Source organism: Ranitomeya variabilis, chromosome 2 (assembly GCF_051348905.1).
Source record: "Ranitomeya variabilis isolate aRanVar5 chromosome 2, aRanVar5.hap1, whole genome shotgun sequence".
Classification (NCBI taxonomy): domain Eukaryota; kingdom Metazoa; phylum Chordata; class Amphibia; order Anura; family Dendrobatidae; genus Ranitomeya; species Ranitomeya variabilis.
In genome coordinates this window covers 619,173,345-619,198,505 of record NC_135233.1, presented here as the reverse complement: position 1 = coordinate 619,198,505, position 25,161 = coordinate 619,173,345, and the positions used below count along the sequence as shown (strand labels likewise).

General features: G+C 49.7%; 1 protein-coding gene across 7 annotated transcripts in view; it reads right to left on the bottom strand.

Annotated features, from left to right (window-relative positions):
- The window catches only part of KIAA0513 (KIAA0513 ortholog), a 485,188-nt gene that overhangs the window by 445,849 nt on the left and 14,178 nt on the right, over positions 1-25,161 (bottom strand). For 2 of the 7 annotated variants that reach the window (XM_077288847.1, XM_077288848.1), the window contains exons 2-13: positions 15,901-16,377; positions 13,722-13,821; positions 13,385-13,458; positions 13,247-13,317; positions 12,919-13,132; positions 12,510-12,550; positions 12,358-12,433; positions 11,495-11,572; positions 10,963-10,992; positions 7,377-7,457; positions 6,958-7,052; positions 2,791-5,871 (exon numbers count right to left, since the gene is read on the bottom strand). In XM_077288847.1, coding sequence (XP_077144962.1) covers positions 5,822-5,871; positions 6,958-7,052; positions 7,377-7,457; positions 10,963-10,992; positions 11,495-11,572; positions 12,358-12,433; positions 12,510-12,550; positions 12,919-13,132; positions 13,247-13,317; positions 13,385-13,458; positions 13,722-13,821; positions 15,901-16,241 — 1,251 coding nt within the window. In that variant the 5' untranslated portion in view covers positions 16,242-16,377 and the 3' untranslated portion in view covers positions 2,791-5,821. Of the gene's footprint in view, positions 1-2,790; positions 5,872-6,957; positions 7,053-7,376; positions 7,458-10,962; positions 10,993-11,494; positions 11,573-12,357; positions 12,434-12,509; positions 12,551-12,918; positions 13,133-13,246; positions 13,318-13,384; positions 13,459-13,721; positions 13,822-14,775; positions 14,898-15,900; positions 16,378-16,770; positions 16,902-25,161 lie in introns of those variants that run through there. The other 5 variants (XM_077288851.1, XM_077288852.1, XM_077288850.1 and 2 more) reach the window with 4 other exon arrangements.

Here is a 25,161-nt window from a genome sequence, read left to right as displayed (position 1 = left end):
TGGACGGTGCAGAGCACTATATGGCAGAGCTATGGGGCAATAATGGTGCAGAGCACTATATGGCACAGCTATGGGGCAACGGTGCAGAGCACTATATGGCACAGCTATGGGGAAATAATGGTGCAGAGCACTATATGGCACAGCTATGGGGAAATAATGGTGCAGAGCACTATATGGCACAGCTATGGGGCAATAATGGACGGTGCAGAGCACTATATGGCACAGCTATGGGGCAATGGTGCAGAGCACTATATGGCACAGCTATGGGGCAATAATGGTGCAGAGCACTATATGGCACAGCTATGGGGCAATAATGGTGCAGAGCACTATATGGCACAGCTATGGGGCAATAATGGTGCAGAGCACTATATGGCACAGCTATGGGGCAATAATGGACGGTGCAGAGCACTATATGGCAGAGCTATGGGGCAATGGTGCAGAGCACTATATGGCACAGCTATGGGGCAATAATGGTGCAGAGCACTATATGGCACAGCTATGGGGCAATAATGGTGCAGAGCACTGTATGGCACAGCTATGGGGCAATAATGGTGCAGAGCACTATATGGCACAGCTATGGGACAATAATGGTGCAGAGCACTGTATGGCACAGCTATGGGGCAATAATGGTGCAGAGCACTATATGGCACAGCTATGGGGCAGTAATGGTGCAGAGCACTGTATGGCACAGCTATGGGGCAATAATGGTGCAGAGCACTATATGGCACAGCTATGGGGCAGTAATGGTGCAGAGCACTGTATGGCACAGCTATGGGGCAATAATGGTGCAGAGCACTGTATGGCACAGCTATGGGACAATAATGGTGCAGAGCACTATATGGCACAGCTATGGGGCAATAATGAATGGTGCAGAGCACTATATGGCACAGCTATGGGGCAATAATGAACGGTGCAGAGCACTATATGGCACAGCTATGGGGCCATAATGAACAGTATGGAGCATCTATTTTTATTTTTGAAATTCACCGGTAGCTGCTGCATTTCCCACCCTAGGCTTATACTCGAGTCAATAAGTTTTCCCAGTTTTTTGTGGCAAAATTAGGGGGGTCGGCTTATACTCGGGTCGGCTTATACTCGAGTATATACGGTATGTCTAACTTGCCTTTTTTGTGTTGTTCCAAGACACACAAAGGAAATAAACCTGAGTGTAACAAAAACATGGAACTCCAATAATTTTCTGGAACAATTTCAAGGGTGCCAACACTTTCAGTCCTGATGTTCTGTGCGTTATATACAGACATTATATACCAATGTTCTGTGCGTTATATACAGACATTATATACCGATGTTCTGTGCGTTATATACAGACACGTTATATACAGACATTATATACCGATGTTCTGTGCGTTATATACAGACACGTTATATACCGATGATCTGTGCGTTATATACAGACACATTATATACCGATGATCTGTGCGTTATATACAGACACATTATATACCGATGATCTGTGCGTTATATACAGACACATTATATCCTGCGCTCGGGGTGTAATCTGCAGTAATCTGGGTCATTGTACAGATGACTGATGTCAGCAATTACATAACAGTAAGGCAGAGCCAGGCCTGTAATACCAGTGTCGACCACCAGTTGGCAATACAACACAATATGTGCAGCATGACAACCCAGCTAAGCAGAGACCCCTATCTGCAAACACTGCAGGTTGTGGTGGGGGCTTCTTATACTTAACCCTTAATGTTCTGCTCTTTCCTGGACGGTCTTTGAGTCACACACTGAAGCCGACTTGCAGCTAAACCCAATCTGATTGTTACTGATGGCAATATAATGCGGTTTACAATAAAACTGGTTTCAGTATCAATTTGAAAACCGCCGCGATTTGCACATTGGCGCAGATTCAGCCGTAAAGGAACTAAACTGATGTACTGATAACTGGTGACAAACGTAGCATGTGTCCATGGCCATAAGGCAAATAACCCCGCCACGTGCCCTCCCGCCAGAGGCCCGCTGTATATTACCGTGCAGGACACAGAGCCGCCAGCACGGGGGGCTTCATGCTGATCTCCGCTCACTCCACTTTGCCCCGTTTTGCAGGATTCCAGATTATCAGGCCGTTCATTGCTGGATAATTGGAATTGTCAGAATATCGGACTCCGCTTTCCAGGAATCTTCATGGCCTTTTATTTCACGACTTTCACCATTCATGTCGCCGCTTCTCACCTCCCCCGCCGCACACCTTGGATTCGCACCCCTCCGATATCACAAGGTCCAGCATCCAAGGAGTTAACACTAACGTGCTCAGATGAAATATTCATTAACCTGTGGAGCGCCGCACGCTCGTCTTCTGAAGTTCACCACCAATTCCAGAGCAAAAGGTGAGATAAGCGGCAACACATCGAGAAGATGCAAAGGCTGCAAGAAAAGCATTGCTTCCCCTAAGACAGCAGACCCGTCACTGCGGCCATCAGCAGCCGGATTCCCAATAATTTACCTCTAGAAATCAATAACGCGGAATAGAATCTGCTCCCGTAAAATAACCCGACCTCAGTGCAAAAAGCCCGTGTGTGGCCCTTTAAGAGCACTGTGTAATAATATGCAATAACCTCTCTCCAGTCCTTGCAGTTTGTTACAATGTATCAGTGCAGGACAATCATAGGCTGGATGCATTCACTGAAAGCAGAGATTTAACCCTAACCCGACTATTCGTAGCACAAAGTCTATTTGAAGGTTGCAGAATTCTTCATCACGACGTCCCGAATTCCCCTCCCCCACAGAGATGTGTGACCGACAAGAAATCAGAGCCGGGGGTCTCAGACAAAATGTTTATTATTTATAATTCAGAAACAATAATAAATACAAAAACACAAAGCTCTCACCCCCCAAGATACAATGTAACAGACCCTCCACTGGCCAGACCTGCATCCCACCACCCAACAGGGCCGAGAAGCCCCCACAGCAATGTGGATCAGGAGTGGGGGTCCGGGGCTGGTAATAGCACCTCTATGACCCAACTGTGTGGTCTTTATAGCAGTGGTCTCTAACTTGGGGCAGAAGTACAAGTCCCAGCATTCCCCGAGAGCTGCCTGAGCATGATGGGAGTCATACTTTTCACAAGTTGGAGTTATTCCATAGACAGAACTTGGGAGAAGACTTTTTAAAGCGGAACCTCATCTTAAAACGTTTTTCATTGGTGGGATCCGGGTGCGGAGACCCCTGCTGACTGCTAAAAAGGAGCAGAAACCCTCACTAGAGCAATGATGTCCTCCAAGACTGAAGGTGGATCCATAGACATTGCCTCTACTCCGATGGTTTATTGATCAGTGGGGGTCTCCAAAACCGGAACCCCCCCCCCCCCAATCAGGGAAACCTTGCAGTCACCATTTAATGAAGGCTCAGTGACCATGTGGGGGGATATTTTGTGGAATGACTGTACACCGTCCCCCAGCTACCAGAAAGAACTGCTCCCCCTACAGGCATTACACAAGGAGTAGCCCCGACTATGCCACACCATTAAAGATGGTGGTCAGTGGTCGTAACAATGATGGAGAGAGACCTCGGAGAACCTTCACTACTACATGAACATGATGGCGATAAGTACACGACTAAAACAGACAGGAATGACTTGGTAACAATGCACAGCTCACATGGGGTTAACGTTGGCCCCCGCCTCATATTAAGGATATTAAAAGAAGACACAGAACCCACAGGAGCACGAAGCAGAAGGGGTCACAGTACTTAGATCAGACCCCACCGGCCGCAGCCAAGCACAGGAGGGGCGACAGCACGGTTCCTCACATCTGATAGCGCAGGGCGACCTCCCCCGCTCCAGTGATACTTGGTCCATATGGAGATGCCACAGCTGGCGATACTGGGGGCTCACTACCCAGGACCATTAGAGGACCACCCGTGGATGGCTCCAGATGGATAAGCTATGGGTGGGCAATTGGGGATGGTCTATTATAGGAGGGGCACTATGTGGATGGCTCAGTTATGGGGGGCACTTGCGGATGATTCAATTATGGGGGACACTTGTGGATGGTCTATTATAGGAGGGGCACTATATGGACGGCTCAGTTATGGGGGGCACTTGCAGATAGTCTATTATAGGAGGGGCACTATGTGGATGGCTTAGTTATGAGGGGGTGCACTGTGTGGATGACTCAATTATGGGGGGCACTTGCGGATGGTCTATTATAGGAGGGGCACCATGGGGATGGCTCCGTTGGGGGGGGGGGGTGCACTGTGTGGATGGCTGAATTATAGGGGGCACTTGCGGATGGTCTATTATAGGAGGGGCACCATGTTGGGGATAGCTCCGTTGGGGGGGGGGGGTGTGTGCACTGTGTGCATGACCCCGTAATGGGGCGTGCACTATGCCGATGGCTCCAATTGTCAGGGGGCTCAGTGGATGGCTCAGTTATTGGGGAGCACCTGCAGGTGGGCTCAGTGCCCAGCTCTGGTCTTTAACAACCAGATTTCAGGTGTAATTTCTAATGAAGGACAGAACAGACGCAGGGATCGGATTGGTTGCTACTAGCCAAGGGCCACACTGTAAGGGTCTCCCTGGCTTTTTGGCCGTCCTCGCGTTAACTCTTTTCGTGCCAGCAGGAGAAGCAGCGGGCGGGTTGCTATAAACGGCTGATCTCCCCAGCGACAGATAATCTCTTTAAATTGCAAACGTTGCAGCAAAAAATCCTCTCCCTGCAGAGAGACGGCAAAACGCCTAAATCTGCAGACACCTGAGCGAAGCATTAAACGTGCGCCGTGCACTGGTCAGATCCGCCAGGTTACATGCCGTCTGTTGTTCCTCGCTTGCTCCTGAGCAACAAACTCCAAGCCGATACATTTTTAAAATCACAGAAAGCGACAAAGTATCAGTTTGTAGTCTGTTGCTAAGCAACATAAGAGGAGCAACCAACAAAGCAAAATAAAGGGGATGTCAGTATAAATCCCCCGCAGATTGGATAAAATGCATCACTGAGGATCACCACCCGCATGCAGAATGATCACAGCATTGTGGGAGGGAAAACAGGAAATAAAAACGGATAAAACCTGTAAATGACCGTGAGCAAGTATCGCCAGCCGTATACTGCGTCATCTCCCAGGATGCATCACTCCAGCCATAGGAGGGGGCTCTGACTGCGGGATTGGACTCTGACAACTATTTCCAGGCCTGAGAAAATAGTTGTCGTGGACAAAATAACCACGAGATGCTACAATGTAGTGACCATGCGTGTTATTGTGGGGGAGGGGTGGCCAGTAATATGCTGCGCTGTGGTCCCCAGATAAATAAATTACAGAACGCGGTTTATTCCAGCCGCCGGCACCTTCACCTTTAAAAAATAAATATATATATATTCTCTATACACCCCGATAACTGGACATGGAGACTGGGCGACGAGTACTCCAGGTAATAAATATATATCTGCAAACGTCTTATGTACGGTATATATTCTATATACTCTATAAGACTAGCAATATCTACACACCAGGGAACGGACCAATACACAACAGTCCCCGGCCACAAACCGCACTACAACACCCAGCAAGGGAGAGGACAGGGAACACCATGAACATCCTTTCCTGCTTGTAAAAAAATAAAGACCTTTCCCGTCTCTTCCATAATTGGCGTGGATCTTGCCCTCCTCTGATACACGCACAGCACACACTTCTATCAAATACTCCGAGTAGACAGAAAATATAGACTCTACAGTGTGTGACGGCCCCCGGCCCCCCAGGGACGAAGAGGGCTCGCTATAGGGCAGCGGCAGGAGAAGCATGCAAGGCGCCCTCAGCCTCAATACTGGTTCACGTGGACTGCGCTCCACCCCGGCAGCGGCTACTCCACCGCCGTCCGCTCAATGTAGTCCATCAGCTGCTTGAACTTCTCTAAAAGATGAAGAAAATCATGGGGTTAATATAGCACTGCGTGACCTGTGATACTACTACAACTCCCAGCATGTCCTGACAGCAACACAATCAGTAAGGATGAAGAAATTAGTTCTGCAGTGTCCTAAGTTAATCATGTCTTATACTATAGCAGCCCCCAGAGCGGCACTCGCCCTACGCCTGTGCCCCCAGAGCGGCACTCGCCCTACGCCTGTGCCCCCAGAGCGGCACTCATCTTCCTCCAATTTCACGTGGTCAGTCAGTCCTTCTACAAAGGACAGGGGACTTGTGCATCAGCAGAGACTGTAGGAATAGTGACCTCTATTATCTGCATTCCACGAAGAATGACAGGCATGCTGGGAGTTGTCACACAGCGGCTGTCGGGACTCTGAACATTTTTTACCTTTTGTGCATTACGGCCCTTTTCCAAGATGGCGTCTTTGGTCTCATGTGCACTGATTCTTCCTGCTATAAAACTCCACCCCAGCCTTCAGTCTGTGCTAGAGTATTCTGCCTTGCATCCAGCTCCTGACCTCTGATGACTCCCTGGCTATACACCTGCTCCTGTGAACCTGTGTGGTGATCCTACTACTCTGCTCTGAGTTCCTGCTGCATACACAAGTTTCCAGTAATCCTCCTTCATCTGCTGTTCGTGTTTACTTCCATCTGCATTTGCTGCTTTGCAATAACCTGAGACTATTAACCAGGCCTCCCTGGTTAAGCTAAGATATGATTTGAACTGCATAATAAGCATATCTATCTGTGTCTGGACTAAGACAAGGATTTATTCGTGTCAAGTATCCTCAAGAATAACTGTGCTTCATAGACTTTCTGCTTGATTGCATTTTCCTCTGAAGTTTCCTATAGACTGTTAAGCTGCGTATAATATTTACACAAAGTGTTGTGGACTTGAGTTTCTCTCTGCACCTGCTTGAATCACCGTGTGATAATATAGACTTTACCACTTATAAAACTGTGTCCTGTAGTTGTCTTGTTCCACGCAGAGAGTCTCCTGAGTTATCCCCTATAATTATTACAGCGGCCTACGATCCCACTATAGACAGTGAGAGGCGGCAAACAACTCACCCTCGTCCAGATTCCCAATCACCGATTGTTTCTTCAGAAAATCGCTGCACAACTTCTTACTAAGCCCGAAAGCCAACATGTTATGTGTGAACGTCCTGGAGAGACAGAGGGAGAGAGACAGAGATAAAGAGAGAGACAGATGGAGAGAGAGAGACAGATAAAGAGAGAGATAAAGAGAGACAGATAAAGAGAGAGCTAGAGATAAAGAGAGAGACCGAGATAGATAAAGAGAGAGAGAGATAGAGAGAGATAAAGAGAGACAGAGTGAGACATACAGGGAAAGAGAGAGAGAGAGAGAGAGACAATAGGAGAGAGGCAGACACAGCCAAGAGAACAAGACAGAGCGACGTGTAGAGAAAGTTATGGAGAAAAGAAAAAGAAGACAGCTGAGAGACCGTGGAGGAGACATCTGCACGTACCCCAGCTGTCCAAATGTGATGTTCTCGTTGAACTGCAGGCTGTCGTCTCGCTCCTCCTGCGTCATGTGATACCACTTATCTCTGAGGGACAAATCAGAAAGACCAGAGTCAACATCAGGAGCAAAACTGCAGCTCTGAGAAGTCACAACTCACACAGGAAGATCTCTGCTGCAGAGAGAAGACCATACAGCATCACATCAGGAGGGGGCGCTGCACTGCAACACTAATGCAGGGCGCCAAGACACAACACTAATACTGGGCGCTGTCACCACTGGGCACAGTTAATACAGGGCACTACCCCCACTGGGCACCGCTAATACTGGGAGCTGCCACCACTGGGCACCGCTAATACTTGGCGCTGCCACCACTGGGCACCGCTAATACTTGGCGCTGCCACCACTGGGCACCGCTAATACTTGGCGCTGCCACCACTGGAGACCGCGAATACTGGGAGCTGCCACCACTGGGCACCACTAATACTGAGAGCTGCCACCACTAGGCACCGTTCATACTGGGCACTGCCACCATTGGGCACCACTAATACTGGGAGCTGCCACCACTGGGGACTGCTAATACTGGGCACTGCCATCACTGGGCACCGCTAATACTGAGAGCTGCCACCACTAGGCACCGTTAATACTGGGCACTGCCACCATTGGGCACCACTAATACTGGGAGCTGCCACCATTGGGCATCACTAATACTGGGAGCTGCCACCACTGGGGACCGCTAATACTGGGCACAGCCACCATCTGGGACCGCTAATACTGGGCACTGCCACCATTGGGCATCACTAATACTGGGAGCTGCCACCACTGGGGACTGCTAATACTGGGCACGGCCACCATCTGGGACCGCTAATACTGGGCACTGCCACCATGAGTAGTGGGAGCTGCCACCACTGGGGACCGCTAATACTGGGAGCTGCCACCACTGGGCGCTGGTAATACTGTGTGCTGCCACCACTGGGCGCTGGTAATACTGTGTGCTGCCACCACTGGGCACCGCCACCACTGGGGACCGCACATACTGGGAGCTGCCACCACTGGGCGCTGGTAATACTGTGTGTTGCCACCACTGGGGACCGCGAATACTGGGAGCTGCCACCACTGGGGACAGCCAATACTGGGCACTGCCACCATTGGGCACAGCTAATACTGGGAGCTTCCACCACTGGGCACTGCCACCACGAATACTGGGAGCTGCCACCACTGGGGACAGCTAATACTGGGCACTGCCACCATTGGGCACCGCTAAAACTGGGAGCTGCCACGACTGGGGACCGCTAATACTGGGCACTGCCACTACTGGACACCACTAATACTGGGTGCTGTCACCACTGGGCACCATTAATACTGGGCACTGCCACCACTGGGCGCTGGTAATACTGGGCACTGCCACCATTGGGCACCGCATGTCACTGCAGGAAGGTTTAATCTAATTGTGGAGAAGGACTAATGCGTCACTTCGTTAATGAGCTTCTCCAGGACTCTGGGTGCCACTTTCTATAATGGGCAGCAATTTGTCAGCCTGGCAGCTGTATAATGAGGGCAGGCGATGACAGAGGCCTCCTGTACTTCTCCCAATATATTATCTCTTAGGAAAATGTCAAAAACTACAAGAGGGTCCTGAAGCCGCGGGAGAGAACACCGCGCTGCACTGTGGGGCTGTAATTACACCAGGCAGCTGATGGTGAGAGCAGTCATTAGGCGCCATCTTGTACTGGGGGCGTCACCGTGTGCAGCTGCAGAACACAGGAGCTGTCACCGGCAGCCTGCGGAGAAGAGGAGAGGGGCTGACTGGTCGGAAAGTGGCACTTATCCCATCATAGCGCCACAGTCCTATGTTCTACCAGGTGGGTTGGAGTTAACCCTTCATCATCTGTGAGCCTGAAAACCAACAGAATGATCTGGACAAGTACTGGGTTCTAGAGGAAACCCAGATACTTCTCACAGCTGAGGGTTTGTAACAATTGCATCCAGTCTAGACAATCCTGTGAGCCGAAACCTTGCAGCAAAACCGATATGTTGCACCACACCAATGTATCACAGGTGGCAGCACATACTGTAGAAGGATCAGGTACTGACCTGCAGATGACATCCCATAATAAGACGACCCCCACAGATAATGAACCGCTCATTATAATGTATAACTAACGAGAAGCAAAATCACCGGACGCCGCAAGAAATAAAGAATCTTCTGTAATAAGAGATAGGAGGCATTCTCAGTGATGTCACCGCTGATCTCTAGTGATGGATAGGAGGCATTCTCAGTGAGGTCACCGCTGATCTCTGGTAATGGATAGGAGGCATTCTCAGTGAGGTCACCGCTGATCTCTAGTGATGGATAGGAGGCATTCTCAGTGATGTCACCTCTGATCTCTGGTGATGGATAGGAGGCATTCTCAGTGATGTCATCGCTGATCTCTGGTGATGGATAGGAGGCATTCTCAGTGATGTCATCGCTGATCTCTGGTGATGGATAGGAGACATTCTCAGTGATGTCACCGCTGATCTCTGGTGATGGATAGGAGGCATTCTCAGTGATGTCACCTCTGATCTCTGGTGATGGATAGGAGGCATTCTCAGTGATGTCACCGCTGATCTCTAGTGATGGATAGGAGGCATTCTCAGTGATGTCACCGCTGATCTCTGGTGATGGATAGGAGGCATTCTCAGTGATGTCACCGCTGATCTCTAGTGATGGCTAGGAGGCATTCTCAGTGATGTCACCGCTGATCTCTAGTGATGGCTAGGAGGCATTCTCAGTGATGTCACCGCTGATCTCTAGTGATGGATAGGAGGCATTCTCAGTGATGTCACCGCTGATCTCTGGTGATGGCTAGGAGGCATTCTCAGTGATGTCACCGCTGATCTCTGGTGATGGCTAGGAGGCATTCTCAGTGATGTCACCGCTGATCTCTAGTGATGGATAGGAGGCATTCTCAGTGATGTCACCGCTGATCTCTGGTGATGGATAGGAGGCATTCTCAGTGATGTCACCGCTGATCTCTAGTGATGGATAGGAGGCATTCTCAGTGATGTCACCGCTGATCTCTGGTGATGGCTAGGAGGCACTCTCAGTGATGTCACCGCTGATCTCTGGTGATGGATAGGAGGCATTCTCAGTGATGTCACCGCTGATCTCTGGTGATGGATAGGAGGCATTCTCAGTGATGTCACCGCTGATCTCTGGTGATGGATAGGAGGCATTCTCAGTGATGTCACCGCTGATCTCTGGTGATGGATAGGAGGCATTCTCAGTGATGTCACCGCTGATCTCAGGTGATGGATAGGACGCATTCTCATTGATGTCACCGCTGATCTCTGGTGATGGATTGGAGGCATTCTCAGTGATGTCACCTCTGATCTCTGGTGATGGGTAGGAGGCATTCTCAGTGATGTCACCGCTGATCTCTAGTGATGGATAGGAGGCATTCTTTGTGATGTCACCGCTGATCTCTAGTGATGGATAGGAGGCATTCCCTGGGATGTCTCTGCTGATCTCTATTCTCCCTTCCCCAAATATAACTCATGAATATAAACTCAGACATAAACTATTGCAAGTCATAAAACACATGACAAACCTCTCTTCCTCTTCTTCCCCTCCGTTTCCTCTGGAGCGGCAGCAGAAATAAGGTTAGCAAAGATTAGTGGTTAAACGTCACAGCACAGAGAAGAGTTAGAGAATGACATCACTACAAGCAGGAGGGAGACTATGACATCATCAATCACCCCGGGCATAATGGACAGAGGGGAAGATAGGAATTAAGACTGACCCCGGTGTAACCTGTGATCTACACCCTGGGGCGGCGGAATTACCGCTGTTAGACACTTCTCTTGCACCATTAAAGCCCCCGCAGGTAGCAGAGCGGCTTGTAAAACACCTGGCGCTGCTCACAGCTGCAGCGATCTCCGGGGACAGCAAGAGGCCAATTACAGAAGGGAGTCACCGTGTTTATAGAAGTCGTCTGCGGACTGCGCCTCGTTATCCGGTATGTGAGGAAAGGCTGGAGGGCGCAATCATGGCAGTCCAGGGGGTGACAACACAGTCTCGGGGGGATGGATGGAAATCTTTGGGGAGGTCAATGTAACCCTTCACATACAGAAAGCTCTTACCTTGTCGTGGGCGATCGCTTCCTCCTCTCGCAATGTACAGCGTCGAAAAATGCAGCATTCCAAAACCGCAGCGAGTGCCTGTGATGGGAACAAAAAGTATCAGCAATGCCTCAGATTATAAAAATCCAAAAAAGAAAAGCTGGAGAGGAAACAAAGTGCAAATAGGGTCTTATGTGGGTAATAATATGGAAGGATATGCAGGACTGTGCTCCGCTGGGTGGGTCGTGTTCACACTGCCAGCTGTAAGGCTGCTGCAGACCCACGAGGAGATAGAGACACATAAGTGGAGAACAAATGGGTCATTCTGCGCTGCCGTGGAGAAGAAGGGAAGGATGCCGAGCCGATTCCAGGGGGTTTTATTCTCCAACACGTGTCGAAGCCTAACACTTCAGGATCGCGGTTTGTCCTGATGAAGAAGTTTCATTCTTCGAAACGCGTTGGCGAATAAAACCCCCTGGATCGGCCCGGCATCCTTCCCTTCTCCACGGCAGCGCAGAATGACCCATGTGTTTCTCCAGTTCTTAGATAATAAAAAAAAAAGCTTTATTTTTTCCAATATTATTAAATCTGAAAATGCGCCTAAAGCGTAAAATAAAAGTATGTAAAAAAAATGCCACAAGCTGTCCTGCTGCGGGACGGCATCGTACAGACGATACCACCCATATAAAGTGCCAGAAACCTCCAGTAATCCGCCTCAAACTGTATAATCCCGATAGTCCGGCATCTCCTAGATTGGGATCTACCCAGCAGTCTGGAATCCTCTACTATTCTGGAGGTCTCTAGATCGGAGGGATTTCCGGCAGGGATGATAACCCCCCCTCCCAGTACTGCACGGCTCTGGGGTTTTCGCTGCTGCATCTTACCATATCGGCTGCTGCTTCAGGTGCGAGTACAGGTAATTCTTCTCTCCTTTCTTCTCATCTGGACTCTGCAGCGGAACTGAGAATAAAGCAAAAATGGGAAATATGAATAACGTACATGGGCGGGGGGGGGCACAGATCCCGGGGGTACTCACTGTCATCGGGCGGCTTCTCCCTCGACGGCTCATCTCCTTGCCTGGCGGACAACAAGTAATAGACGAGTTACTGTCCATCCCTGCAGACCACGTCCAGTATCTCTGCTGGCTGTCAGTGAGTCCTGACCAAACCCCATTCGGAGCCCTCGCTCCGTCCTGCTGTTTTGTTACAATGTATCATCACTCTGTCGCCTTCTAGGACGGATACTATTGTAACAAACTCTCCGCTGTCAGAAGAATGATCAGGATGTAAACCAGAACGTCCACATTCACTGAGAGCAAGCAGAGATCATGGTGGACAAGTTAAGCAGTCTCTTAAAAAAGATACAGAATATTTCATTGCATCTTCAATACAAACGTTTCCAGGCATGCTGAGACCTGTAGTGCTTCTTCCCTGTACATTACTCACTCGTTCTTTTTGGAGAGGGGGGCCTTTAATTTGCTCTCCAGACCCCCGAAAAAGCCCTTCATGTTCTCGGTGGTGACGGACGTGGTCCTCAGCAGCCGCTCCACGTTGTCCTTCTTCTCGGCGAGCCAGCTGTTGGCGGACTTTAGATAACCGTCGATGCTGCCCGTGCTTACCGGCTTCTCACGGGAGTCCGTCGGGGACACGTGCGGTTTACCTGGAGACCGCGACACTTCCGTTATTCTGCAGCCATTGCTCCCAGTCCCTCCCCACATCCCGCAGCGCCCCGGTACCGGATGGACACCCTGGCAGCAGCCCCCTCGTCGCTCACCAACGTAATAGTAGGTGAAGCACATGGTCATCAGGTTCTTGGCCGGACCAAAGTCGTCCATCTGGTAGCATCTAGAGAAAGCAGAATAGTTAGAGGAGGGGCACGACGGCACAGAGCGGCCGTGGTGAGAATACCTACTCAAAGAGGACGACAGCGAAGGACTGCACCAGGCGGTAGAACGTCTGCTCCGACACACACTTGGAATTGCAGCGCTGAGGAGACAAAGGGGTTAATCACGCAGGAGCCTATATACGCGAGACATCACCATTGTCTCACCGGACGATGGGAGTTGTGGTTCAGTAATAATTGGAGAGCCAAAGGTTGGGAGCAATGACCGAGTGGATCATAACCCCCAGTGGACACCTCCATAGACTAACGCTTCTTTGCACAGATAAGCGGCACCACAGAGGACGTAAAAGCACAAAACGAGCGCAAGACAGAAGAATCGGGCGCATATCTAATCCGCGGGTATTACCTGAGCGCTGACGAACCGCGCAAACCATTCTCGTCCTTTCCCGTTTTCAGTACTGCAGAGCTCCCCGAACCGAGCCTTCTCCTCCTGGTCCACATCCTCCCTGGAGGGAAACAAAAAACACGTGTTACTGGGGGATGCCACGTCCAAAACTAGTACATGGGACGGGGCAAGGAATCACTAAAATACCCCACCAGGGACGCCACGACCAAAACTAGTACAAGGGACGGGGCGAGGAATCACCAAAATACCCCACCAGGGAAGCCACGTCCAATACTAATCCAAGGGGCGGTGCGTGGAATCACCAAAATACTCCACCAGGGATGCCACGTCCAAAACTAGTACAAGGGACGGGGCGTGGAATCACCAAAATACCCCACCAGGGAAGCCACGTCCAAAACTAGTACAAGGGATGGGGGCGTGGAATCACCAAAATACCCCACCAGGGAAGCCACGTCCAAAACTAGTACAAGGGATGGGGCGTGGAATCACCAAAATACCCCACCAGGGATGCCACGTCCAATGCTAGTACAAGGGATGGGGTGTGGAATCACCAAAATACCCCACCAGGGACGCCACGTCCAAAACTAGTACAAGGGACGGGCGAGGAGTCACCAAAATACCCCACCAGGGACGCCACGTCCAATACTAATGCTAGGGACGGGGCACGGAATCACCAAAATACCCCACCAGGGACGCCACGTCCAATACTAATACAAGGGGTGGTGCGTGGAATCACTAAAATACCCCACCAGGGACGCCACGTCCAATGTGGGGGCAGAGGGACTATTGCGGCGGAGTCCTCCCATAATTCCCATGATGAGATGCAGGAGGTAGTCTCTAGGCAGACGTTCCTCAGCCCCTCACTGACCAGATACCATAGTCTTCCTCGCCTATTGGACATAGCGTGTCCGAGCAGCGCTAATAATCTGCGCCTAGAGCCAATGCTGCATTTCTACCCATCACCAGTAACCCTTTCCTCTCGGACTGCCCTCCCCCATAGATCTCGGTACCGCTGGGCTGCGCTGCAGTTTTTGCGGATTCCCCCACATCCCACCTCTGATCCAGGAGCACAGCAGCCCCCCCTGTCCTGCAGATCCTCACGTCTCTCCCCCGGAGCCGGATTCTGCTTGGTTTGCAGTTGTTAGTTTTGGATGACTGCATTCAGTGCTGAGATCAGAAATAAAATGGCTGCAAGGACATGCCGAGCGCTGAGCTGAGGACGGTCGTGAGGTTTATTAATCCTGCTGCGGTTGTTACATAGAAATATGGAGTGATACATGTGCAGGAAAAGATACACGTATCCAAGGAGGAATCGCAATATTATTAATAGTGCACTATCATCAGCTGGAAATGGCTAATAACAGGGAGCAATAGAGCTTAGTCTGGCAGTGTAGATACGGCTGATAACAGCGAGCAGCACGCATGTATCGTAACCATGCAGGGGCCTTATCAGTCGCGGAGGTTCATGGCGCTGCCAAAAACGAGCGCGCTATACACAGTCCAGCAGGGAAGGGGTGCGAGGCTGATGCTCCCGGGGGACGCAGGCGGCAGGATTGTCAGATCGGCACATTTTCTGCGCGGATAGCACAGGACGCAGATTCTAATGTGATGCGGTCTGGCAGCTGCAAACACTGGCGCCGGGGAAGGAGGAACCGCGCTTCTGTATTCTTCAGTCACCTGATCACAGCCATCTCTATCATACATATCACAGCTGAGGGTTTGCTACAATGTATCCAGCTAAATATCAGCAGCAAAAATCTCTGCCCACGATAGTTTGTTACAATGTATCGGTCTGGAGGACAAACTGTTCGGCTCGCGGGGGCACGGCCTCGGCTCGCGGGGGCACGGTCTGGATTGGTTGCCACTAACAGTTCTGATGCATCTCCCCCAATTGGTTTCCATTCTTCCTCTGCTTGCTGTCAGTGAGCAAGCATTAACTACCTCCATTACGTGCCGCTCACAGACATGTAGCTTGTTACAGCGGACCAGAACTTCTCAGGATGTGAACACTACAAGTTTCTACTCATTGGCAGCAAGCAGAGATCTTGTAGACGATGAGGAATTGACATACAAAGTAGGTTTCTAAATATGGACACATACAATTCCTATGCGGTGTGGCTGGCTAAATGTGGTGCACTACAAGTCCCAGCATGCACGAGGAGGAAGCCCGCTGACTCACCCTCCGGTGAAGATCTTGACTACGTACTGCCGGATGAATTCTTTCTGTTCGGCCATTTGCTCGTCCCGGGCGGATTCTGTGCTCTGATTGGAGGAGAAGGACTCGGAGGACGAGCGCTGCGAGTGGTTCCAGCAGCGGCGGTTGAGTGACGCCATCTCATTATCGCTGTCGGCGGATTCGGTGGCATCGCTCTCCTGCCCCCTCTCCCCATTCTCAGGGGTGGTCTCTTCCAGCATCAGCAGCTCGTCAGTGTCCAGCTGCGGGGGGCACTCTGGGGCCACTACGAGGGGTTCAGTATCTAAGTCTATCAGGTTCCCCACAGGGACGTCGGGGGTCTCCATGGCTCGTGCCCCCTGGATTTCAGCACCCGATGAACAAAAGTTCCAGAATGATGACTATGACCTCCGGAGGCAGCAGTCGTCTCCGCACAGCGTCAATCACGGCGCAGCCCTCTGATGTGCAGACATGGCAGGAAAGCTGGGAACAGAGAAAGTCATGAGAAAGTCACTCCTTGCAGCTTTATTAGTGACTAGTGCAAAACTATCAACCCAGACAAGATACAACCCCACCGCCAATATCCCTGCAATACCGGGTGCCAGCCCTGACTCCAGGAAAGATGGGTGCCAACCACTTAAAATTGGTAGCCACTCACCATTCTGCAGGAAGCCCACAGACACCATTACGGCCGGCATATAGGTGGTCTAGAGCCACCAGGGTCCAGGGTGCAAACTCTGGGCTTTCAGGAGTCTGGGAAAGCTGGGTGCCATCCCCTGCAGACACTGCAACTACATCGGTGACTACATGTATACTTAAAGTACCTCAGACGCAATTCTAGGGGTCCCCGTGTCAGCAGCGGACCCTCCACATTACCTTTATTACTAAGGCTGCGTAAATCCTTCCCTGCAGCTTCGCCCACGCAGGCGGATTAGATCGCTGCCACGGTGGGTGGATGTCAGCGGCCTCGCTGTCTGCCCGGATCCCCGTCATTAGAGCTGATGAGGCTCAGCGATCCGCACAGATCTCATTTTACGGACAATTATCTGAGAGCGGGCGGTGCCAGCCAGCCCAGGAACTACAAGTCACAGCATTCCCTCCCCTGTCATTTAGCTCTCCCCCCCCCCCATTAACAATGTAGCACATTCTTATTTTATTTCCCTTGCGTTCCAGATCTCAGCTCACTGTCAGGGAATACAGACACTTGTGCTTCCATTTAAAGCCCTTCCTGACCTAATACTTCTCACAGCTGAGGGTTTGTTACAATCCAATCTAGACAATCCTGTGCGAGTTAAACACATCAGCCACACAGCTCACCTGTCTGGATAGTTTGTTACAATGTATCAGTACAGAAAACAAGCATCATGGAGGAAATCATGGGGAAAGGTTCAGGTTCTTCACTTCCAAAGATAGGAGACGCAAGAACAATGACATCTCTAGCTGTACGGAGTAACCACTGAGTAACCATTAATCACCAAGAGCAGAAATCTTCCCAAGAGTCCAGCGGCTATGCAACATTACCGACCAAACCTGGGACTGACCTCGGGTCTCTAGTCACATCCAGAGCTGCAGGCACAAAAGCTCAGGCGACTACCAAAGGATTAGAATATACCGTCAAGTCAGAAGTGATTGTTGTTTCCAGTGCTAACTAGCAGAAGTCTGAATGCAGCTCCGGATGTGGCTGGATTTTGCTTTGTCTGGGATGTGGCTAGAGAAGAGTTATACATTGGGGACGTTGACCCTTGCTGGACCCTGGAACAGACCCCCAGTCCTGCTGGAGTTATGTAACCATCACAATGAAATGTCGGTGCTTCTCAGGTTCAGATCCGTCTCTTCGAATTACCGTCCTGCGTGGAAGCAGCGAGGGGGCGCCGCGCTCAGCTCCTTCACCACGGCTGCCAGTCTCCCATCATCCCAGGGGGGCACGGCCGTCTGAAGACATTTGGGAGAGGATGGGGCAGAGTGGCGGTGGAGACGAGCGGCGCTGTGCGCTTCATTAGTCTAACACTGGCCCCAGCGCCTTGGATCCTTCTCCGAGCGAGACGTGAGCGGATGGGGGGGTCCGTCTGCCCCGACGCTGCTTCCACATCACTGTCCACATACTGTGCAGGGTTAGGGCCGGCCACGTGTGTACGAGGGCCAGCAGCGGTGGTCTGACGGGGCCCCTCTACGCTCTTCCTCATCACTTTCCGGTCCATAGCATTGGATCAGGGCTGGAATTCTGCATCACAAGCCGCAGCTTTTATCATCTGGCGTCCATACGACTTCTCTTCATTCCATAAAATCCATCCTGGTCAGGATTCATAGGGGAGTGAATAAAGCAGATACAGGGGTCTTTAGCAAGCCCCCCACAATCATGTAGAAAGGGGTTGTCAGAAGGGACACCATCCCCCCCATTACCAGTCTCTTACATGCCGCAGTAAGCATTCAGAGCAGCATCTAAGAGGTTAACCTTTTGCAGTCGCCACTGGCTACACTGGCAGCACTTACTCTCTGGTGTCAGCTCCTGTGCCACCAGCTCTGCATGCAAAGGTAAAAGTAACACTTGGCTCTAGGATCTCCGGGGGTCTGTGCCGCATAAGACCCCAGTGATATCCAAGAGGCGAACAGTGAAGAGATGGAAGAGATGTGGAGCGGAGGCTCAGAAGCTGCAGCGCTCACCTATGGGGCAGCTAGAAAGGGGCCGACTATCCCGACACTGCACTCAGTCTACTGGTCCTAGGACCTCCTAAACACCTGGTATACCAGAGGATGGGGGCTCTGTATATTCAGGGAGCTGTCCCTAGTACTGCAGACGCTCCACTGCGGTTCATAGGCATTAATTCCTCCAATGTATGAACACATACAGTGCCGGCAAAAATAATCTTTACAAGTTCAATGAAACCACAAAATCTTAATATTCAAGTGGATTCAAGTGTTTTATTGTGGATATTTTATTACAATTAGTATTTTGTCACGTCACCCTTACATTTTATCACCATCTGCAGTCGTTTAGGCATGGATTCAGCAAGGCTGGCTAAGTATGTGCACCCCACACCATCACACTGTCAGGGTGTTTAACAGTCTTAACTGTATATTTTGGGTCATACCGTGACACGGTACTCGGACGACGCACAACCTTTGAGCCTCCCCTGACCAGCCTGAAAGTGCTGTCATCACTAAACATCACTTTCTTCCACTCTTCAGATGTCCAATCTTGATATTTCTTACAAAAGGCAAGCCTTTTCTTCTTCATTGCTGCTGTGAGCAGGGGCTTCTTTGCGGCACGGCAACTTGGTAGACCCAGGTCCTTCTGCAGGCGGTGACGATTTGTCCTAGTTGCGATGTTCAGGAGGAGCATAGGGTACTTGTTTTTTAGTTCAACGGCAGTTATAGAAGGATGTGACATCACTTCATGCTTCAGAAGCTTATCAGTCCTTGGTGAAGTCTTCTTAGGTGCGCCAGAGCCTGACTTCATCTGCGGTACCATCCCAGGAGGCAATGATGCCGCCGACCGCTTCAGTTGATAAATTGCTTCTCGACACTCCCAGATCTCTAGCTACAGCAATGACCAAATCCCCCTTCTCAAGCAGAGTCAAGGCACAGGAATTCTCTTCCATTTTAGGCTATGTGCACACGTAGGTTCGGGTCCCTGCGGGTTCTCCCGCAGCGGATTTGATAAATCTGCAGGGCAAAACCGCTGCGGTTATCCCTGCAGATTTATCGCGGTTTGTTTTGCGGTTTCCGCTGCGGGTTTACTCCTATACTATTGATGCTGCATATGCAGCAATATGCAGCATCAATAGTAATGTTAAAAATAAAAAAATGGTTTATACTCACCCTCTGACGTCCCGATCTCCTCGGCGCTGCACGCGGCGGTCCGTTTCCAAAGATGCTGTGCGAGAAGGACCTTCGTGACGTCACGGTCATGTGACCGCCACGTCACCGCAGGTCCTGCTCGCACAGCAAACCTGAGACCGGACGGCCGCGTGCAGCGCTGAGAGGTGAGTATATCATTATTTTTTATTTTAATTCTTTTTTTTTTTTTTTTTTTACCACAAATATGATTACCAGGGCCTGGAGGAGAGTTTCCTCTCCACCCCGGGTAGCAACCGCACATTTTCCACTTACTTCCCGCATCGTGGGCACAGCCCCATGCGGGAAGTAAGCGGATCAATGCATTTCTATGTGTGCAGAATCGCTGCGATTCTGCACAAAGAAGTGACATGCTGCGGGTTGTAAACCGCTGCGTTTCTGCGCGGTTTTTCCCGCAGCATGTGCACAGCGGTTTCCCATTGGTTTACATGTTTACTGTAAACGCAATGGAAACTGCTGCGGACCCGCAGCATCAAAATCGCTGCGGTTCCGCGGTAAAAACCGCAACGTGTGCACATAGCCTTGAGCTTCTTTAGACCCATTGTGGAAGATAATAAAAAACTGAGGGAGATAATAAATGACTGCTTAATAGCAAAACTGGCTGAGCTGCACATAACAACCAATCAGAGTGCAGCTTTCGCTTTACCAGAGAAGTGAAAACTGAGCGTTGATTGGTTGATATTTGCAACAAAGCCAGCTTTAACTCCTTAACGACCGCCGATACGCCTTTTAACGGCAGCGGTTAAGGGTACTTAAACCACAGCGCCGTTAATTAACGGCGCTGTGGAAAAAAAGTGAATAGTGCCCCCCCAGAGTCAGATTTTCTCTGGGGTCTCGGTTACCGGGGGTAGCCGAGACCCCAGAGAACATGATTCGGGGTTTTTTTTACCGACCCCCAGGTTGCGATCGCCGGTAATTAACAGTTTACCGGCGGTCGCAAACCCCCCCCCCCCCCCAAAAAAAAAAAAACACAAAAAAACGCGATTTCCCATTTTAGGCTACGTTCACATTTGCGGTCAGCGCCGCAGCGTCGGGCGCCGCAGCGTCGCCGCATGCGTCATGCGCCCCTATATTTAACATGGGGGCGCATGGACATGCGTTGTGCTGCGTTTTGCGCCGCATGGCCGCAAGCGTTGGACGCAAGAAACGCTTCAAGTTGCATTTTTTTTGCGTCCAACTTTCGGCCAAAAAGGACGCATGCGGCGCAAAACGCAGCGTTTTAGCGTGCGTTTTGCCGCGTTTTTGTTTGCGTTGTGCGCTGCGGCGCCGACGCTGCGGCGCACAACGCAAATGTGAACGTAGCCTAATTTCTCTGTCCTCCGATGTGATTGCTCATCAGAGGACAGAGAAATGTGGTCCAAGATCGCCCCCCGATACTCACTTGTCTCCCCCGGTGCTCCTCGTGGCTCCCGATGGGCGCCGCCATCTTGCTCCGGCCAAAAAATGGCGGGCGCATGCGCAGTGCGCCCACCGGCCAGCACCCGGAAGATCTTTGGGGTCTCGGCTGCCGGGGGTAGCCGAGACCCCAAAGAACATGATCGGGGTCGGTTTTTACCGACCCCTGTTTGGCGATCGCCGGTAATTAACTGTTTATCGGCGACCGCAAAAAAAAAAAAGAAGTTATGTGTAATTCTCTGTCCTCTGATGTGATCGCACATCAGAGGACAGAGAAATAGGGGGATTCAGGGACCCTGTTATACTTACTGGTGTCCCTGGGTCCTCCTGTGTCCTCTCCTGGCCGCCGGCTTCTTCCTCCGGGAAGAAAATGGCGGGCGCATGCGCAGTGCGCCCGCCATGATCTGCCGGCCGGCAGCTAGAGGAGTTAGGGGTAAAATCAGGGTTAGGGATAGGGTTGGGGCTAAATTTAGGGTTAGGGTTGGGGCTAAAGTTAGGGCTAGGGTTGCGGCTAAAGTTAGGGCTAGGATTAGGGATGAGATTAGAGTTGGGATTAGGGGTGTATTGGGAATAGGGTTAGGTTTGAGGTTAGGGTTGAGATTAGGATTAGGGGTGTGTTAGATTTAGGGTTATGGTTGTTTTGGGGTTAGGGTTGTGATTATCGTTAGGGTTGTGATTAGGATTATGGATCGGGTTGGGATTAGGGTTAGGGGTGTGTTGGGGTTAGGTTTGGAGTTAGAATTGGGGGGTTTCCACTGTTTAGGTACATCCGGGGGTCTCTAAATGCCACAGCCAATTTTGCGCTCAAAAAGTCAAATGGTGCTTCCTCCCTTCTGAGCTCTGCCGTGTGCCCAAACAGTGGTTTACCCCCACATATGGGGTATCCGTGTACTCGGGATAAATTGGACAACAACTTTTGGGGTTTAATTTCTCCTGTTACCCTTGTGAAAATAAAAACTTGGGGGCTAAAAAAAATCTTTTTTGTGGAAAATGTATTTATTTATTTTCACGACTCTGCATTATAAACTTCTGTGTTGCACTTGGGCATTCAAAGTTCTCACAACACATCTAGATAAGTTCTTTGGGGGGTCTAGTTTCCAAAATGGGGTCACTTGTGGGGGGTTTCTACTGTTTAGGTACATCAGGGGCTCTGCAAACGAAACATAACGCCCGCAGACCATTCTATCAAAGTCTGCATTTCAAAACGGCGCTCCTTCCCTTCCGAGCTCCGCCATGCACCCAAACAGTGGTTTACCCCCACATATGGGGTATCAGCCTACTCAACATAAATTGCACAATACATTTTGGGGTCCAATTTCTCCTGTTACCCTTGTGAAAGTAAAAATTTGGGGATGAAAATATCATTTTTGTGGAAAATATATGATTTTTTTTATTTTCATGGCTCTACATTATAAACTTCTGTGAAGCAGTTGGGGGTTCATAGTGCTCACCACACATCTAGATAAGCTCTTTGGGGGGGTCTAGTATCCAAAATGGGGTCACTTGTGGGGGGTTTCTACTGTTTAGGCCTGCAGACCATCCCATCAAAGTCTGCATTCCAAGCGGCGCTCCTTCCCTTCCAAGCCCTGATGGGTGCCCAAACAGTGCCCCCCCCCCACATATGGGGTATCAGCGTACTCAGGACAAACTGGTCAACAGATTTTGGGGTCCAATATCTCCTGTTACCCTTGAGAAAACAAAAAATTGCAGGCTAAAAAATTTTATTTTTTTTTTTTCTTAAAAATGAAAGGATTTTTTTATTTTCACGGCTCTACGTTATAAATTTCTGTGAAGCACTTGGGGGTTTAACCCCTTCATGACCTTGCCGTTTTTTGCAATTCTGACCAGTGTCCCTTTATGAGGTAATAACTCAGGAACGCTTCAACGGATCCTAGCGATTCTGAGATTGTTTTTTCGTGACATATTGGGCTTCATGTTAGTGGTAAATTTAGGTCGATAATTTCCGGAAAAAAACGGAAATTTGGCGAAAATTTTGAAAATTTCGCAATTTTCACATTTTGAATTTTTATTCTGTTAAACCAGAGAGTTATGTGACACAAAAGAGTTAATAAATAACATTTCCCACATGTCTACTTTACATAAGCACAATTTTGGAAACAAATTTTTTTTTTTGCTAGGAAGTTATAAGGGTTAAAATTTGACCAGTGATTTCTCATTTTTACAACTAAATTTACAAAACCATTTTTTTTTAGGGACCACCTCACATTTGAAGTCAGTTTGAGGGTTCTATATGGCTGAAAATACCCAAAAGTTACACCATTCTAAAAACTGCACCCCTCAAGGTGCTCAAAACCACATTCAAGAAGTTTATTAACCCTTCAGGTGTTTCACAGCAGCAGAAGCAACTTGGAAGTAAAAAATGAACATTTAACTTTTTAGTCACAAAAATGATCTTTTAGCAACAATTTTTTTATTTTCCCAAAGGTAAAAGGAGAAACTGGACCACGGACTTTGTTGTCCAATTTGTCCTGAGTACACTGATACCTCATATGTGGGGGTAAACCACTGTTTGGGCGCACGACAGGGCTCGGAAGGGAAGGAGCGCCATTTGACTTTTTGAATGAAAAATTGGCTCCAATCTTTAGCGGACACCATGTCGCGTTTGGAGAGCCCCCGTGTGCCTAAACATTGGAGCTCCCCCACAAGTGACCCCATTTTGGAAACTAGACCCCCCAAGGAACTTATCTAGAAGCATAGTGAGCACTTTAAACCCCCAGGTGCTTCACAGAAGTTTATAACGCAGAGCCGTGAAAATAACAAATAATTTTTCTTTCCTCAAAAATGATTTTTAGCCCAGAAATTTTTATTTTCCCAAGGGTAATAGGAGAAATTGGACCCCAAATGTTGTTGTCCAGGTTGTCCTGAGTACGATGATACCCCATATGTGGGGGTAAACCACTGTTTGGGCACATGCCGGGGCTCGGAAGGGAAGTAGTGACGTTTTGGAATGCAGACTTTGATGGAATGGTCTGCGGGCGTCACATTGCATTTGCAGAGCCCCTGATGTGCCTAAACAGTAGAAACCCCCCACAAGTGACCCCCATTTTGGAAACTAGACCCCCCAAGGAACTTATCTAGATGTGTGGTGAGCACTTTCAACCCCCAAGTGCTTCACAGAAGTTTATAACGCAGAGCCGTGAAAATAAAAAATAATTGTTCTTTCTTCAAAAATTATGTTTTAGCAAGTAATTTTTTATTTTTCCAAGGGTAACAGGAGAAATTGGACCCCAACAGTTGTTGCCCAGTTTGTCCTGAGTACTCTGGTACCCCATATGTGGGGGTAAACCACTGGGCGCACGTCGGGGCTTGGAAGGGAGGGAGCACCATTTGACTTTTTGAACGCAAGATTGGCTGGAATCAATGGTGGCGCCATGTTGCGTTTGGAGACCCCTGATGTGCCTAAACAGTGGAAACCCCTCAATTCTAACTTCAACACTAACCCCAACACACCCCTAATCCTAATCCCAACTGTAGCCATAAGCCTAATCACAACCCTAACCCCAACACACCCCTAACCACAACCCTAACCCCAACACACCCGTAACCCTAATTCCAACCCTAACCCTAATCCTAACCCTAATCCCAACCCTAACCCTAATCCCAACCCTAACAACTGTAACCCCAACACACCCCTAACCCTATCCGTAACCCTAACCACAAGCCTAATCTTAACCCTATTTCCAACCCTAGCCCTAATTCCAACCCTAACTCTAATTCCAACCCTAACCCTAAGGCTATGTGCCCACGTTGCGGATTCGTGTGTGATTTTTCCGCACGATTTTTGAAAAATCTGCAGGTAAAAGGCACTGCGTTTTACCTGTGGATTTACAGCGGATTTCCAGTGTTTTTTTTGTGCGGATTTCACCTGCGGATTCCTATTGAGGAACAGGTGTAAAACGCTGTGGAATCCGCACAAAGAATTGACATGCTGCGGAAAATACAACGCAGCGTTTCTGCACGGAATTTTCCGCACCATGGGCACAGCGGGTTTGGTTT